Source organism: Leguminivora glycinivorella, chromosome 23, assembly GCF_023078275.1.
Source record: "Leguminivora glycinivorella isolate SPB_JAAS2020 chromosome 23, LegGlyc_1.1, whole genome shotgun sequence".
Classification (NCBI taxonomy): domain Eukaryota; kingdom Metazoa; phylum Arthropoda; class Insecta; order Lepidoptera; family Tortricidae; genus Leguminivora; species Leguminivora glycinivorella.
The window spans coordinates 6424901-6444321 of record NC_062993.1 but is presented as its reverse complement, the minus strand read 5'-3'; the positions used below and the strand labels follow the sequence as shown (position 1 = coordinate 6444321).

Genomic DNA, 19421 nt, shown 5'->3' with positions numbered 1-19421 from the left:
AAAGTTAATAGAAACCTGGGATTCGAACACAGCTTCACGGTGTGACAGACGACTGTTCACCAACGACGCCATTACATAACACGCTGTTTCCGACGAAATTAGGCTATACCTACATACATAATTATTTAAATATAAATAATAATGTCAAATTACTCTATAATCTGAAGTGGAATAATTCGTTGTGTCACCAAAGATAATGTGTGTTTGTTTGTTTGTCCGTCTTTCACGGCCAAACGGAGCGACGGATTGACATGTTTTTTTAAGTGTAGATAGTTGAAGGGATGGAGAGTGACATAGGCTACTTTTTGTCTCTTTATAACGCGAGCGAAGCCGCGGGCAAAAGCTAGTACTCCTGGACCAGATTATATTGATGATAATTATTATTTGTAACCATTTAGTTAATATTGTCTTCGGTTACCTACTCATGACATGAAATAAAACTATGAAAACGGATTAAATCGCGTATAGGTAATGAATTTAAAATTTCATCCCGACGTTTCGAACACTTTACAGCGTTGGTGGTCAACGGGTGACAGAGGAAAAATTACAATGTGCAAAAGCTACCCACATACATACATATTCTTGTAATTTTTCCTCAGTCACCCGTTGACCACGAACGCTGTAAAGTGTTCGAAACGTCGGGATGAATTTTAAATTCATTATACGCGATTTAATCCGTTTCCATAGTTTTATTTCATAACTATTTAGATGTTGAAGAAAAACATTCACACAACAATAACATAGGTCAACCAGCTCAGTAAATGCAAGGAGTACAGCACATTACTAATACTATGCCCACACTAATATGACCTACTATGTACCTGACGTGCAATATTTTATTTTATCAACAAAGGCATAATAAAGGATTGTATTGTATTTTTGTATGAAAATAAAAAATAGGAAAGCAATATAGTACCTAATAGTCAAATATTCCATTAAAAAAAAATATAAAAAAACTTAATAAATACAAAAAAAAGTTCAAATTATTAAAAACAACTCCTGCTTCATAGTCGGTGCATTTGACCGAGACGCCATTTCGATTTACACTCGCAGTGTCGAAATACACGATTTGTATCTTTATTGACAAAATGCGTCATTATTTCTGAGTCTGCCGGCCTATGATGCTTGCAACTTTATCACTTACTCGTATCTACTTGGATAAAGCATCCGTCACGTTATGGCAAGTATGTCAGTGTGAGAGTGACAGGTGTCTTATCCACGTTGGTAAGTGATAAAATTGCAAGCATCATAGGCCTGCTGCTTGAGTTAACTAAACCAATATCTTTAATAATTACTTGTCATGAGCTAAGTGTCACTGATGACAATGTCAACTAAAAATGCGCGAAATATGACGGCTCTGTGTCTGTACACAAAATTTGGCACGCACATTTACGTAAAATTAATAATAACAAATTCACATGGATTTGTCCATGATTTCTGTATGAAACAATGTATTTCGTTCAATACCGCGATGATGGATAATGTATAGTAGATGTATGCGCATATTTTTATTTAGTTGTGTGCGGTGACTAAATAAATGGGAGATGTTTTTTGTATGGAAAGCGAACCACCTCAATGTCTAAAAACTACAAAATATAAGTTTGTAGCGTTTCTTTACTTACTTACCTGTAATACTCTTATTATATAGGTACAAAAAAACCATTTATTTCTCACCAGAATAATTAACATTGTAACTAGTAACTAGATAAGGTATTTTCAGGAGTTTTTTTTTTCTAAGTGAGAACCCCTTTTTATAGGGTATAGGCCTCCATAGCCTGAGGCCTATATATGTAGGTATACATTCGTAACAAATCGTAAATCGTAGGTAGTAGCTTACTTACTAAATGAAATATTTTGTCCATCCCGTTCAAGCACGATCAAGTTTGGAATACTCTTTTATTTATCAAACGCTGTCGTCCTCTTCATACAAAGGCCTTTCAGTTATGTAAGTACGTATATAATTATACATTTTCTATAACGCTTGTGCTATTGACTAAGCTCTTTTAAAACACCAAAAATCATTGTAAATGCTCTGGAGCCAGATTCAGATTTCATGATTTGTTTTAGGTTTGAACCATAAACTGAATAAGATACCATACACTAAAGAAAGAGCGATCAAACTTCCCATTGGTGGCCAAACTGGAAATCGAACCCGGCTCTCCAGTTATCGCGGCTGACTTGCTTAATTAATACATCACATCGAGCGCTGTGGTACCCGTCGAAAATTCTCTAGTGTATGTTATTTCTGAAGGCTAGGCGGCTTTGACCAACTCTAAGAAGGGCGAGCAATAGATATGTGTTTGCACCTCCTACTCGTATATATGTTATGGACCAAGTGATTAATAAGGGTATTATGTATAATGCCCGGGCATTATGAATAATGCCTAGCTGTATTGGGCAAAGTGATTAATCATTGTCTAGGCGCCATTTTTTATCACATTGCCCGGTCATTATGATAATGCTACGTGATCGTTGGGCAAATTGATAATAAGTTTAACAAGTTTGCATGAACGCCAATTTTTATCACATTGCCCGGTCATTATGATACTGCTACGTAATCGTTGGGCAATTTGATAATAAGTTTAACAGGTTTTTCTGAACGCCATTTTTTAACGTGGCTGAAAGGTTGTCGAGAGGTGAGACTGCGGTAGCCAGATTCCGGTGATCCGTTCAGCAGGCCGCCAACGTTATGACACTTTCCCATTTATAATATTAGTATGGATTCTCATACTGTGTAATTTTCTTTGTGTAAATAAAATAAAAAAATATTCTTGGGCAAAATTCAGTTATTTGGTGTGTTATCATTACTTTTCCCAACAGAGGATGGGCACAATGTATAATGCCCGGGCAAAATTCAGCTATTCGGTATGTTATTATCACTTTGCCCAACAGAGGATGGGCATTATGTATAATGCCCGGGAAAAATTCAGCTATTCGGTGTGGTATTATTACTTTGCCCAACAGAGGATGGGCATTATGTATAATGCCCGGGAAAAATTCAGCTATTCGATATGTTATTAGCACTTTTCCCAACAGAGGATGGGCATTATGTATAATGCCCGGGCAAAATTCAGCTATTCGATTGTTATTATTACTTTGCCCAACAGAGGATGGGCATTATGTATAATGCCCGGGCAATTTAATTATTTGAATAGTTATTATCAAACTGCCCACTCACAATGGGCATTATTCATAATGCCCGGGCATTATGTATAGTGCCCGATTTATCACTTGGTCCATAACATATATATAACCTAACCACAAAATTAAAATTTTGAAAAAACCCCCGACCGCGACCTAGTGGACCGATTTTCATGAAACATGGCTAAGAACACTCCCGACTAACACAGCTTTCAAATGAAAAAAAACTAAATCGAAATCTGTTCATCCGTTTGGGAGCTACGATGCCACAGACAGACACACACACAGACAGACAAACAGACAGACAGACAGACAGACGTCGTTTTTGCGTCGGGGGTTAAAAATAAATCCTTTGTAGGATTACGAAATAGATTTAGATTTTAATTGGTTTTGATACGATTCTGTTTTGAATCTAGACTTTCACTTTATTTTACGTTCAACATCGGCATCAACGATCTGTTATCCAAACCAGTTTAAAATCATAGTTTTAATTGAATTCGGACTCCATATCATAATGTTCCTAATAGGTACGAATAGTTCTGTGCATAATCATCATCATCATCATAAAGGTTACCACAACCCGGCCTGGCCTGGTCTCAGAGGTCCCCCGCAGTTTTTCAAATGTCGTCCACCCAACGAGCCAACGGATGCCAGGCGTTTCTTACATCCGAAAGTCGCATCAGTTCACAGTCTCTAATTGCACTTTTACTCTTTTGTAGTAGGTATTAGGTATAGTTTACCTACTTAGTAGTTTATACTATTTTTCACCTTAGATGAGTTCGGTGACACTTTCAGAAATTCTGAATTACGCATACTTTTTTTTTGTTAGCCTATAATGGTGTCCCAGTGCTGGGCAAAGGCCTCTCCCCTTGACCTCCATGACTCCCGGTTTGGTGCCTCTTCCGGCCAGTTAGTGAGAAAAGTGTCTAGGTCGTCCCTCCATCTCCTTCTGGGCCTGCCGCGTCCTATGTTCGGTAAATATTCTTGCGAATTAAATTAATATATGTGTAGGGGAAGTAAATAAAACAATTTTAAAAAATAACTTGAAACTATTTATGTCAACATCAAGTTATAGGCGTCCGCCCAGCTACTTCCTATTTACAGCATTGAGCATCGTTTGCGAATAAACTACTTTATTTTACATACTAAAATGCTATTTTACAAAATATATAAAAGCTTTCTTCGGTATTAGTTTGGTTTTGAGGTAAATAAAGTCTGTTGATACATTTACAATTATAATTTTAGGTTAAGTAATTAGGACTTTTTGCTCGGAAATGATACATTTATCTGTTTGGAAACCACAAGTCCACAACCTAGAGATGTACAATAACTAAAGCCCGCTCCAGACTATGCGCCCGAATCACGGCGCGACGCCGCGAACGCTAGTGTGGAACTTTCTACGTATCGAATCCACGCTCGCGTTCGCGGCGTCGCGCCGTGATTGGCGCGCATAGTCTGGAGCGGGCTTAAGGTAACATTATGTTCCATTATTGGCACATTCAATTCATAGAAAGAGGTCACAGTGCCCATTATTTTCATTACACCGTCTAGAACAGTCAAAGTGAAGATCGCACATCATTTATTACATAAATCGATAAAAAGATCTGAATAGGGGTATGTATAGCGTCTCGGGATAATGTGGTACAGTCACCGTCATAAATAAGTTATGATTTCTGTACCTTGTCGCTTTTAATCATTTTAAAATTTCAGTAGGTGATGTGACATTTCAAACAAGACGTTAATTGATGTGAGAAGATATACATCATCACTTATTTATGCCGGCGACTGTAGGTATGGTAAATTATAGCTTAATTGTACATGAATTTAAATTCAGCCTATATTTTTAAATTATGTAAAATAATTAAAAAATGACATGAAAATTGCTCTTTCAAATTCGAGAATTGATTATAAAAAATTGCTATTAGACCAGTTTAAGACAATCATCAGATTACATTTGTTAATACTGTTGCAACTTAAGATATGTGGTTAAGATTTTTTACGCTATACTTATCGTAATATTTTGGCACATAGCAATTATAAATAAAAATAAACTTACCCTAATTATAAGAATTGTAAAGATTATTTACATATTTTACAATATTTACAAGGCAAATACGAGACAATATTATTACATTTAAATCGATGTCTTGTGTATGTTTTTAAATCAGTACCTAAGACATAATTGCAATTTTTTTAAACTTTTATCTTTAATAAAATGCTGTGATAAAAATTAAATGTCTATTTTGTATTTTAAATGTTAAGATTTACTCCTGCATTTGATCAAAATGGCAAAATACGACTTTAAATGTTTCCAAATAAGGTAAGATGGGGTAAGAGAAACACCAGGGTAAGATAAACAATAGAAAAAAAAATATGCTCTTCTTACCTTACCCCACCTACCTAACTATAATCGAAATTAATCAAAGTACCTAAGATCCCAGAGTTACAATATCACCTATCTCCTGAACACAGAAAATTAAACCTACCTTAAAAAATACGTATCACAATCGAGTCACTCACTTAAACACAATTGCACTATTTCCACTACTGTTCGTCCTTCTCCCGAAGGTCCTGGGACCCTGGGCGCGGCCACAATCACGTGTGGGAGTGCCCTAAGGACCCGTGGGTATGGTGATGATTCGCCGCTAGATGATGGAAGTATGGCGCGTAGGGTCCAGGCCCTGTGAAGGGGTACGGGACCCCGTGAGAGTAGAGGAGGCCACCAGGGTAGGCCCCGGAGGGGAAGGCCCCCCCTGGGGGAGGGGGGACGGTTGGGCTGTTGACGTCCATGCCTGGATTCTGCTTTTTCCATTTCGTGCGACGATTTTGGAACCAGATTTTAACCTGCAGAGAAAGGTACATTATTGATTTTTGTGAATGAAAGGAAGAAGAATTAAATCGTGTATCACATCACATCTCTGTATTTCTCAGTAGGTACAGATACGGCCTAAAGACGATGGTCAACTCAGCGAAAAAGTCGCTTGCAGCGAAGTTGAGCACCATCTATGCGTTCTTTGTATAATTATGCTATTATTCCTATACACGAACCTTACTGGTATATTTAGCTGTCACTAGATGGCGTTGGCGTCATTGAATACAGAAAAATACATTTTTGTGTTGATTGCAATCTTTCATTTGCTAATTTCGCTTCCATCCAAATTATTTCAAAGACACTTTAACCGGTTTTTGAAGTATTGAGTTTTTTTCTTAGCCACATTTTTCTTTTCATTTCTATCAGGATCAGTCTGAGAATAAGTTCAAATTGGTGTCACGGAGTGCCATTTCAAGCCAAGACGCTAAAAAACACAAAATCACGTCATTGTCATGGCTGGGATTTGAACCCGGGACTTAGGAGCGCCCGACTCGTTTGCGCCTTGCAGTCTCGCCACTGGGCCATAGCATTATTAACGAAGCCGGCGAAATTTACTACCACTTAAAGATCATTCGATAAACATGCCAATGGAATAGGAACCTTATCCGAATGCAACAACCCCCAAATTGACGCATGCCTCATTACTGTAAATTGGCAATACGTTTAATTTTACCAGTATTCCGTTTAGTATTAAAACGTTAAGAGGGTAGATTTAAATTCACACCATACAAAATTATTTTTCTATCAGACTTTTTCGTTGTTCGTCCTTCGTTGCCGCTTACGTCCGAATTAATTGCGTTTTGAGTTATATTAGGTTTACTCATATTATAATAACGATGAGTTCTCATTCCAACATCGATATGATAATGAGATCGCAAATAATTGCCTTGCACAAAGAAGGATTTAATAAATCAGAGATAGCAAGAGAAATGGGTGTAAACGTAAGTAACTTTTTTAATTTTCACTTTTCCTTACAATACATGAGTTATATGGCATTTCTTTGTTTTATACTTTTCTTATTTTTATTATGAAACAGGAAACCTTTTACCTACTTAACATTTTGTGAAATAATAACATATTTCTTTTTATTTTAGACCATTTCCTTTAATTAATGTATAAATGCAAAATTAGTATTCGCCATTTTATATTGTTGTTTTGCTAAAACATTTGAGTTTAGTAAAATCAACTCGAGCTAGACATTATTATGTGATGATAATAAGTATGAATATTGTTACATTGTTTCAGCGTAAAACTGTTAGCCTGTGGGTTGACAGGTATCAAGGGGAAGGATCTCTGTTGCATCGGCCTAAATCAGGTAGACCATGCCTAATAAACACTGAGCAACGTCAGCTAATGGTGCAGGAGTATGAGCAAGATGGCTTCAGGCCCACAAGGCATTACGCAGGATTGTTTGGCACGAGTGCGCGCACTGTTCGGCGTGCGCTTCATAAAGAGGGTCTCCATCATCGCAGACATGCCGTCAAACCTTTGTTGACTGCTGCACATAAAACTGCTAGGTTACAGTTTGCTCGAAAACATCTAGACGACGACTGGACTAACGTTATTTTTACAGGTTAATAATTTACCTACTATTTAGTGTTTTTTATTACGTCTGTGTTTGTTTATTTCTCCATTTTATGGTAAAAGCAAATTAAACTGGTAAAGGCTCTTTTAATTCTTCTAATACAGATAGGTAGCAAAATTTCATTTTATCCACAAGAGTGTAAAGTAATTTAATACAATTTTTAACTTGATATCCTAAACTGGCTAGTAGAATTTAACTACCTATGATATTGAATCACAAATATTGAATACTGAAATAAATTTATTTCATTTTGTTTCATGTTTTACAGTTAGGATTTTGTTTGGGTTGGTAAAAATTTCTGTGTTTCTTTTGGTTGAAAAGTTTGTTTAACCTTCGTGCGTTGAAACCCTCGCAACGCTCAAGATCCCACTTTTGAACCACTCGCTACGCTCGTGGTTCGCGGTTGGAATCTGTCGCTTGTTCGGGTATCAATATTGGCACGTGCGGTTAAACAACAACTTTGCCCCTTGTAAATCAAATGACTGTTTTACAGATGAGAAGACATTTAAATCGAGCCAACACGGACGGTTGAATTTGTGGCGTCGAAACAATACGCGGTATAACAATGAGCATGTCGTGCCCAATATGGAGTCAGGTCGCATCACCGTGAACATGTGGGGTTGGATGACTGCAGCCGGTCCGGGAGAACTAGTCAGGATACCTAGCCGCGCAAATAGTGACAATTACGTGGACGTGTTGGAAAATACGATGTTACCTACAGTTCGAAACGTGTATCCTGAGACTGAATTGCCGGTATTGTCGTTTGTGCAAGATAATTGCCCGATACATTGTTCGCGTACTGTAAAGGAGTGGTTTGGTCAACACAAAAATGACATCAAGGACATTCCCTGGCCTGCAAGGTCACCCGATTTAAACCCAATAGAAAATGTATGGGGTGTCATTGTCCAACGATGGGACAATCAAAACGAAAGAACACCGGCAGCATTGGAAGCACATTGTTTAAAAGTTTGGGACAATATTCGCGGTACCGATTTGTGTCAAAACCTAGTTACGTCAATGAGATCCCGTTTACAGGCAGTTATTAATAACGAGGGAGGTTACACAAAGTATTAGTGTATCATCTTATAAGTAGTGTTTAGTGAATTCCGTGTTTAGTGATCAATAACAATAAAAAAAAATATTTTGTGGATAATAATGTAATTAAAGTGTAATTTTATCAAAATCTTAACTAAGTAAGTATGTCACGACAGTAGAATTCAAATTTATACAGTGTGGAAAAACTACCCAGTTTTATTCGTTTTCTAAAATAAAATAATATTTTTATTAGGTAAACTGAGTTTATCTACTTATATTATGAGCGCATTCCATCCAAGGCCACTCTGTATAAATTGTTATCTACGCTACAGCATAGTTTTTTTTTTATTTCTCTATTTAACCTGCAGTGAAGTTATGTCGTTATGATATAGATAAGCAAATACCTACTTTACTTAATCAGGTCAGTAATATAACACTTTCGAGGTTTCGCTGGCAAATACGTAAGATATATAGAAGATCGGATTCTCGATTTATCATATACTCGTACTTATAACTTGTTTTAATTTCAAAGCATTTTTTTGTATTTTTCAATAATACAAATAATCTTTTTTTTTACATCACCATCAACTCTGTTTGTTCCCTGCTATAAGGGAGAAAGTCACAATTTTCTAATGTGGCTTTCCATAGAGAAGGGTCCATATTATGCTTCATGTGCAGTAAGGTCTGAATTTCTGTTAAAATTTTAGATGAAAAGGACCTTATTACATTTACATCACCAAGTTTATTTAGGCGCGGAATTCCATTTTTTTCCTTGTGTAAGTGTTTTTTTAAGTTTAAAAATAATTTTGATACACAATAATTTGTTTAGTTCTGTTGACGTCAACAGTGCACATGGTAGTAAATATATTTTCACCTTGGGCTTTTGAATCTTTCACTACGCTCAGGCAAATACCTTCGTAGTAAATATTTAAAATTGCTTCTTTTATTAATCAATATTCTGTTATAATACTTTGTTACATAGCAGTCCGATCTTCTATTTTAATACCTATTATTTTTATTGTGGTGAAGCTTCAATCCTTTTCCGTTTTGCGGAAATGCTACTTAAGCTTTAATCTCAATAAAATGTTAGGTGCTTGCCATTTTGAAGAACTAAATAACAGCCCTATTATAGATAGTTGATGGCATAATTTTGCTAATCAAATAAACTGATTTCTTCAATTGATTGTCAGCATGTGTAATACACAGAGACTAGCAAGGTAAACATACTATATTGTTAAGTTAGATTCCTTCTGTCGGTTTAAAAATATTCAACTAGTAAAATATTTATAGATGTAATGTAATAATATAAATATGCCATTAAGTATAATTAAAATGACTTCTAAATAAAGGATTAATAATAATAAGATTAATAAGTGGTTTAATGTTTATGAATTCCTAAGGAGAATCCAAAATACGAGTACACCCAATAAGTAAGTATTTAATAACTGTGAAAGTGATTTTATTTACCTAATTCTTGGTTATTTTTATCACTAGTACCGTATAATGAATTAATGATAAACAGTGTTGACATGGCTAATAATCGAAACACGATTACGACAAAAATTTAACTATTATTTATAAATGTAAAAGCAAAATACCTATTTGATATAATAGGTAATAGTAAGAACGGTAATAGTCACATTTCGGCGCATTTAATGGTCTAATGCTAAAACTCGAAGTATTTAAGAAACCCATTGTGCCCGTTATCGGCTATTGATAAGGCACTTTTCTAACTTAATAATACGATACTACTCTCCTGGCCGATTTCGACCACGGCGACTGTTTCAATTCAATCTCTATTTCGTTGGTGCGAACCCACAAATACCCGTGCACATGACGGGCAGCAAATAATATGTATTGTATAACTTAGTAAATTATCATTGTTTCCAACCGGCACAACGAACTTTGCTTAACCAGTTTTACCGCTGCAATTATCAATATTATCATGCATTTTTTACTAAAGGTTAGGTTAGGTAATTGTGAAGAATATTTTTATCAGTATGATGTTTGTTTCGAGAATTTAGTGATGCCGATAATTGGTATAAATGGCTTAAGTCTCAATGAGTCAATGGCACTTAAGACTATTATAAGTGAGCGAGTGGTCACATACCCACTAAGTCATAAAAGTTGCTACACTGGTTGATAAGTACTACGTAAGACCACAGATTATAACAGCTCTTGCTATAAGATATTACAGATGACTTCTAATGGTATATAACTATTATTATTTGGGTAAATAATATTACGTTATATGTACTCCATTTATATTATTATTCAGAAACGAAAATTTGATTTTTAATTCGTTAAATAAGTCCGTTTGGCCAGCAACGCCATCTAGGTAAATATTTGAACACCTTATTCAATCCGACCGCAGGCACGTGCATGCGATAATCGACCTAGTGGTTTCCATGCTGCTATGGTCGCGAGTGTACATATCTAAATTTGTTATGTTATGTTATGCTAACACATCAAATTTAATACTAGTCAAATGATGAAAAGAGACTAGAAAAGATTAAGCGAAGATAAGAGAATAGAAAAGATAAGCTAGCGAATTTCACATTATGTTGTACTTGGACTGTAACGCATTTTTTCTCAAACATGCAATGAAATATTGTCTTTACGTTCCTTAAAATGGGCTGGGAAGTATCGCTTTTTGGGCGCAACAACTCGAGAGGACTGTAAAGGGATTTCATATTATTTTTCAGGCCTAGGCCTGCAAAGTAACTTTTTTTTATAAAATATTGTCCTTTAGAGCATTTTTTTTTATTTCATTGTATGTTTGAGAAAAGCACTATACATGCCTCGGCGTGAAAACGGATTCCCGGCCTCGTATCCCTATCCGGCCTCGCTCGCACGCTCGCTCGGCCGTATATACCCACTTGGCCGGAAATCCTCATTTTCCCGGCCTCTGATGTAATGTACTATTAAAACACTAAACTCACAAACATTTATCTCGTTTTCTAAGTAGCGAACGATCTTGAAATTTTTCCTATGGAGACCTGCAGCAGTTTTTACGTGAAACTTGACTCACCTGAGTTTCAGTCAGGCTCAGACTCAGCGCCAGATTAAGCCTCTCGCACACGGACAGATATCGCGTGGTCTTGAACTTGTTCTCCAAAGACACCAGCTGCTCATACGTGAAGGCGGTGCGCGCGCGCCGCGGCTTCGTGCCGCCTTTGCTGTCCCTGCAACAATGGGAAATAATGATTAAAGTGGGATTATAATTAACAAGAAATCCTGCAAGTAAAGAGTACCAAAATTTAGTTTTAAAGTCCCTAAATATAAGGGCAACCGCCGTGAGCTCGGCGTCGGCGAAAGCTGGCGCGATACCGCTCAAGATCGAGCAAAGTGGCGTGCTTGTTGGAGGTCAAAACTCATTTTTAGGGTTCCGTACCAAAAAGGTACAACAGGAACCCTTATGGTGCGACTCTGTCCGTCTGTCTGTCCGTCTGTCACATTCCTAAATATCTCGAGAACTACTAATGCTATCAACTTAAAATTTGGAATAGTTGTGAACATTGTAAACCTCTACAAATAGAAAGTATAATTTTTTTTAATATATTAATTTTAATTGTAGAAAATGGCCAAAATGAAAGGGGGGCAAACTGTAAATTTCAAGTTACTAGGTCAAGTGGGGTATCGTTGGAAAGAGCTCAAATTGAACGTAAATAAGCTATTTTTTATAATTTTTTTGTTGTGGAAAAAAAAAAGAATTTTGAAGGAAAATGTAAAAAAAATACCGTTCCCCCCCTTATCTCCGAAGTTTACCAACGAAATATTATGAAAATTTTAGTAAACATTGTTTTTATGCTATATATTACAGGAAAAATATAATCGTGTTTGTATTTTGAATACTTTTTTTTTAATTCACAAAAAACTTTTCAGATTTTTACTTTCAATTTACCCACCCTTGCGGATGTATATCGTACTTCAAATGAATACGAGATGTTACGTAAACCATCTTCTGTCCAATAAAGTAAAAACTGTTTAAATCGGTTAACATTATAAAGAATTATCCCTGAAAAACCAGGTCGCGCAAATTATTTAGCAAATTGACCGGGAGATGGCGCTATACACTATAATACTCATTAGTGCCTATACTTTTGTCTTCTAGTCAAGTCATATGAGATTATTTTTACTAGGTAGTTTGAAAGAAAGTTTGTACGGAACCCTCGGTGGGCGAGTCTGACTCGCACTTGGCCGGTTTTTGTTTTTGGTTATCGCGCCAAGGGAAGAACCATAACCAGCATATAAGTGCTGAACTGATGCTGAAAACTAACTATGGAGTAAACAAATGGTGCGTCATATTGTAATCCGAAAACGCTCGACACCCATGGATTTCGTAAACCTTGCGAGTTAAGCTATCGATTAGGTAGGTACCTACTCACGGAATGTTAAATTTAAATTATTATTTTACTGTATGCAAATACTGAAACACACAGCGTAAAATACGCCATACTCTTCTACCGTTTGGGTAGAAATGGCAGTCGCTTTCGTAAAATCTTTTAGCAATACTAAAACTACTTTTTAGGTTTAATTTCCAAGCCACAGGCTCCCTTGAGCAGCAATAAGGAACATGATCCATATAGCCGGATTGGCGTGAGCAGACAGACTGGCGCCATAAATATCGTTTTATGCTCGGTTTTAAGAGGCTACAAAGTGTGGAGTAAAATTACTGCTTGTAGCCACGCAAATAGTCCGATTTTATACATCGGGGCTATTTCCTTGTTCACAAGTAAATTTAAGAAAAGCGACAAGTTTTTTATAAGAAAATTACGAGTATGTGATAATGTTAAGGTTCCAAATCTTTGGTATGTCATAAAAATAAATGTCGAAACGGATACTTTACTCACATTTAGCCCCTGTCAATTATTTGGGGGTCTAGTTTTCACCGTTGCTTTTAAATGCTGCTGATAATTAACCTACTAGATCCGGACTTGCCTTTCGAGCTAGGTCTCTTGGGGTCGCCGTTTTCGTCCAGGTCGGACTGAGTGAGATGAGTATTTATTAGAGTTCTGCTGTATTTATTAGAGTTCTACTGTATTTATTAGAGTTCTGTTGGTATTTGATAGGACTCACCTACTAGAAGATCCGGACTTGCCCTTCTTAAACCCGCTCTTGGGGTCCCCGTTTTCGTCAAGATCAGACAGTGTGAGGAGATCGTCTGAACCTGTGACTCCAGAAATGCTGTTAGTAACCGATAAGACTCACCTACTAGAAGATCCGGACTTTCCCTTCTTAGAGCTAGGGCTCTTGGGGTCCCCGTTTTCATCCAGGTCGGATTGTGTGAGGAGGTCGTCATCCATGTTGGAGGTCTGGTCGTCTGTTTCCACTTCATCTGTTTCAAGGTCTGAGTGTTGCTGGTTGACTGTAACAAATACAATTTGTATTAATAACATTGATTCGGATGTAACAGCTGATATATTTTCGAGTAGTGAAAATCTGTGACTTCGTGAGAAGCTGAAGCCACACGCTATATCTACTGTCTGAAAAAAATAGTAGGAATTTAAAAGTAGCAACATCGTCGTGTCGCCTCGTTTTTCACACCTCAATGATAAGAAAGGGATGCCACGACGATGTTGCCACTTTTTAAATTCTACTTTTTTTTCAAGCTGTATGTATTTCTGAGCTTGTTTATGGCTCCGAGAGTCCGAGAGAGATGATAGAAAATACCAATCGAAACAACTTAGAGTTATAGCCTATTGACTTTACGTAGCATTTTTAATTTCGATTAATTTTTCATTTTCGCTAGTGCACAATAAATGACATCCTTCTGTCACATTTATTTACAATGGCATAAGTTTGAAAGTGGTATCAGCTGTAGTGTCTAGCAATGGTAAAAACCTTAACTTTTAGTATTCAGTAGAGATCAATCGAAGTTATTCAAAGCGATGAATTAACCCGATTTAAATTATCCAGGCTGTCTAAACCTTCAGTATGTTGTATGTTTCTAAACAATAATAGGTCGGAAAATGGCCGTCGTTAAAACAAACATCGAAATCGTAGACATTTAATTAATAGTTTATGATATAATGTCACCCATCAACAACAGGAAAAATCTTATAACTCCATCCTGTTCACAATGCAAATCCCTAAAATAACACTAAACTAATTCACAAAATATTATGTCAGCGCCATTAAAATATTTCACAAATAGATTTACTGTCATTGAAAACTAAACACGCTTCAGAAACGAATATAATCTTAAATTTTATCGTTTCCTCATAATCTAGTTTTCATATTTTCATGTTTTTAAGATGATATAATGGACATTTCCGTTTCCTGCTCGCTTGGCGTATGCGAAATAGTTTTAAAACGGCTATTAATTGTGGCATGCTGACGAAAAAGGTACCACTACCCAAAAGGTACCTTTAGAAGTGACCTAATGCTCAAACAAATCGCTATTGAGTTGTGTCAGTTTCGCTTTAAAGGTGCACACTGTATTACGCTCTCATACTATAACCTCGTTTTTTCCTCATTTTTAATAAAAAAAAACTTGCAGTGCTATTTGCCCTATGTACAGTATTAACGAACATGAACACATAAAAAAAGCTCATTCACACTTACAAAAGTATGAAATTTTGGTAGTGGGAAAGCTTAAGAACTGAGCCATCTTCTAAGATGATCGACTTTGTCGCCCGTGAGCACACACTCTTAGGTGCCAATGGGCATACATTTACGGTTATAGGTAATCCACGATAAGCAACGATTTTCACGATTTTATTTTGAACGTCAAACTTTGATGAAATTATGACGTTTACTTAATCCATTGCAGAGGCGGGGATATTAAAATCTATGCAGACTTATCGTGGGACGATTATATTACGAGCAAATCTCGGCTTTATGGGAAGTGACGGTGGTACCCTTTCCTAGGGAAAGTAACAATTTTGTATGTGGCAACATTGGCAGCAAATATCTTGCGTCCGGAAACATTAAAATATAATTTACGAGATGTTTTGTGGAATAATAAAATTAATGAAACGGTGTCGGGCACTTAGTGAGCGAGATGGCCGCTAAATTGACGGCTCTTAACGTCATTTACTGGTATTTTAATATTTTATTTATTATACACGTTAAACTTTCGTGAGACATATTCAAATAATTAATTAAACTACGGTTGTACTCACGTTATTATCGCTATTGCTGCGACATGTTTCGGGCCAATTCGGAGGCCCCTCTTCAGGCATATAGGAGTTCACGCGACGGTTAAACTCCGCAGACTAACCGCGCCGCGCGCCGCTCCGCCCGCTGCGCACGCGCTGATAGGACGGGGGCGGGGGGCGCAGAGCAGTCTGCAGTTGTAGTTGTAGTGTAGAGCCCGAACAATGTCGCAGCAATAGCGATAATAACGTGAGTACAACCGTAGTTTAATTAATTATTTTATTTATTATAAATTTAAAAGGTTTCTGTGTCATTTTCTTGCGTTTAAAATGTGGATATCCGAAAACGAATCGAAGTACCTATATTTACATATTTACCTATATTTATTGTATAAAGTTAAGTGGTATTAAAATAACTATTTAAAATTGGTACATCTGTATAAAAAAAAAACATAAAAAGAACTTAAACTACTAAACTTAATCTAACACAATAAATATATGAACAAAAAAATTACTTTACCTATACTATTCCTATCCCAATCATATGTTTTTCACTTATAAGAGCTATAAGGACAAGACTTTTTGATTTGATTGTCATTTTAACCAGTGGCTTATTTCACCACATTGACAATTGTTGCCCGACAGTGACACTTAATAATATTGACGCTGAGTAATCATATTGATTATCAACCCAAAAATAGGGACATGATTTTATTGTCAGTGTCAAGCACAGATGTCATATATACCATAGATCAAGCAAAAGTAATAAAGAAAATAAATAAATAAACGTAGGTATCTACTTAGCGTGTCAAATGAATTCAGTAAAATCCACTGAGTTGTCCGTCTTTACTCGCAGCTATTTCGGGCGTCAATTTTTGTAAGTTGAAGTCAACCAAAACATAAAAAATGCCTCGTTACGTGATATTTAATTGTAACAACACAAAAATTATGACCACTAAGGAGCCTGAGACATATACAAAAATGACATGCAAGAAACAACTTCAGTAGTAAAATTTGGCACGCTCGGCCCCTATACATTCAAATATGTAGATGATTTTGTTTCTTCTATCTAATCAAGTTCTGTGGTGTGAAGTGTCAATGTCACTGTGGTTGTAGTTGCGACAGTAAATCTGCAATTTTACGACATTTCTATAAGTTTTACTAAAAGTGCGAAACACTTCGCTTCGACATTCATTTCAGCAGCTCATAAAATTAGCACCAAAACTCTTCATTAAACAAAATAAAACATCGGAAACTTCATTCCAGCTAAATATTGTAAGTACTAAAAATTACACACTAAAGTACACTCTAAAGCTAAGTTATTACATTTTCATTTACATTGATTTCTCTGCCTGTCAAAAAATTATCACTACAATCGATTATAGACTTAAGCAACCTGTAAATAAGGTTAAAATTTAAACGTTTTTAAAAGTATATAAGACTGTTTAACCCTAAACTGCTTGTCCAAAGTCATCCGATACGAATTAACACGATATAATTACGAGCAGATGTCGCTACTAACGAACCAAAATGACTTAAGTAACCGTCCAAATTGATCCCAATTCCAACATTGAGTTTTAAAGCTTTAAGTCAAAAATGCACACATAATGTGTTTGGTTGTAAGATGTTTTGGTGTGGGACGGGTGAAAGTCATGGTGATGGATATAAGGAGAGAAGTTGAGCTAGCCCGCAGTCCTTTAAAAGCATTGATGATGATGTGTTTATGGATTTTCTTAACAAAGACGTTTAATTGGATTTTGTTATGTTGTTGAGGATTTATAGGACATCTGTATTGATTTTGCAAGCTGACGTTACTGCAACATTTAGTATTAAGTGTATAACAATATTCCGAACGTTATCCCGGCATTCGCCACGGCTCATGGGAGCCCGGGGTCCGCTTTGACAACGAATTCCAAGATTTGGCGTAGCCACTAGTTTCACGAAAGCTATGATTTCCCCACGATGTTTTCCTGCACCTAAAAGCGACTGGCAAATATCAAATGACATTCATTCATTCATTCAAAATATCTTTATTCATGTAGGCTTAATTACAAGCTCTTATGAATTATGATCTTAATCTAACCTAATTATCAGAGCAATTTATTGTTGTAATTATTGTTCATAATAATATTGACTCTCGACATTTCGCACATAAGTTCAGACTGACTGACTTATTGGTAAATTTGGTTATCTATCCTGCCTGTAAAACTAAACTATACAGTAAAGCGCAGCCGGCTAACAATCAAAACAAATAAAAATGGCGGCGATCTGTCTGTCGTGCGCACGCGCATATCTTAGTAATTGATCGAGCCAAATAGGAACCGGTGAGGACAAAAAGCCAACTACGTATTAAATAGATATAAAAAGAAATCCGTAATTAAGAGCTTTGATGGCAAGTTTATTTTTTTTATGTTTTAAAACAGCGTCGGAATATACACACAGAAGTTTATCTCAATTCAAATATATACTGAATTTCAGAATTTTAGAAATAATTATCACACTGTCTTTGTTTAAGGGTGCCTTTCCACCAGAGATGCGCTACGTGGATGTGTTTGATTTCCACCAATCAGGTTAGTCGAAATCGTTCCCACTAGCGCTAAGACTGAGTTGATTGGTCAAACACATCCACATAGCGCGTCTCTGGTGGAAAGGCACCCTTACGCTACGAGTAGCGCCAAAATGATAGGATATCTACATAATATGTCGGATTAGAAATCATAAAAAATAATAATAATAGGCAGGCGTCCGGTTTTATATCCCATAGCCCAGTATTTAGTCCATCACTTTCATCCAATAGCCCAGTTCATTTTAGGTTCCATTAACTCTCAAATAGTCCTTACACCCTGGCGGGTGTTGCCTCTGCGTATGTCCCATGATACGGGTAAGGGCAACACCCGCTCGGTGTACCCCTTAATTCAATTCAATTCAATTCAATATTTATTGATAAAACTATAATTTTACACGTCATAATAAAAACAATACATTACAATAATTATTGGTACATGAGTTACAATTCTTACATTTCATTAAAGTGTCAAAAGGGCCTCTACGCGTTGGCTTCGGTCCCGCGCACGCCTCCCAAAGGTCCGGAACACCATTGTTCCGTGATGGGAAAGACATACAAATAAATAAATAAATATAGGACATTCTTACACAGATTGACTGAGTCCCACGGTAAGCTCTAGAAGGCTTGTGTTGTCACAAACATATCGCACAATTTTCCGCTATAAAAAAATTGTGATTGGTCACAAAAAGTTTTTATTAGCTAAAATTTAGTATTTTCTCTTCCGTGGCTGCAAAAATTCACAGTTCACTTGCTTTTACCGTTGCTCTCAATCTGTATCAAATCGCTCAAATAAATCACGTATCAACAAGCCCTGATCTCTACAACAAGCTCTTCATCCCGTCAACAAGCACAGGCTTAGCTCCCGCTCGGATTTACCTTACAATCCGTATAGACTCCCCGTGAGGCGTCGACAGGGGTACCTACTCGTACCTATAGGTATCGAAACTGTTGCATCTCTATCACAACACTCAGAATTATGAGCTCAACGCAAGAGCGACAGAGATAGACTAGCTTCTATTTAGAGTTGAAACGCTAGTAGCAGAGACTCGTGATGATTTGTTGAAGTGGGAATTGCCTGTAGCTTAGGAGACTAATGGACTTTGCAGTGGAGCTGTAGATGCT

General features: G+C 36.5%; 1 protein-coding gene across 1 annotated transcript in view; it reads right to left on the bottom strand.

Moving 5' to 3' along the window:
• Positions 1–5103: 5103 nt before the first annotated feature.
• LOC125238458 (homeobox protein slou) overlaps positions 5104–19421 on the bottom strand; it is a 33388-nt gene continuing 19070 nt past the window's right edge. Inside the window, exons 2-4 of the mRNA XM_048145814.1 lie at positions 13845–14001; positions 11665–11818; positions 5104–5985 (exon numbers count right to left, since the gene is read on the bottom strand). Coding sequence (XP_048001771.1) covers positions 5737–5985; positions 11665–11818; positions 13845–14001 — 560 coding nt within the window. The 3' untranslated portion in view covers positions 5104–5736. The remainder of the gene's footprint in view (positions 5986–11664; positions 11819–13844; positions 14002–19421) is intronic.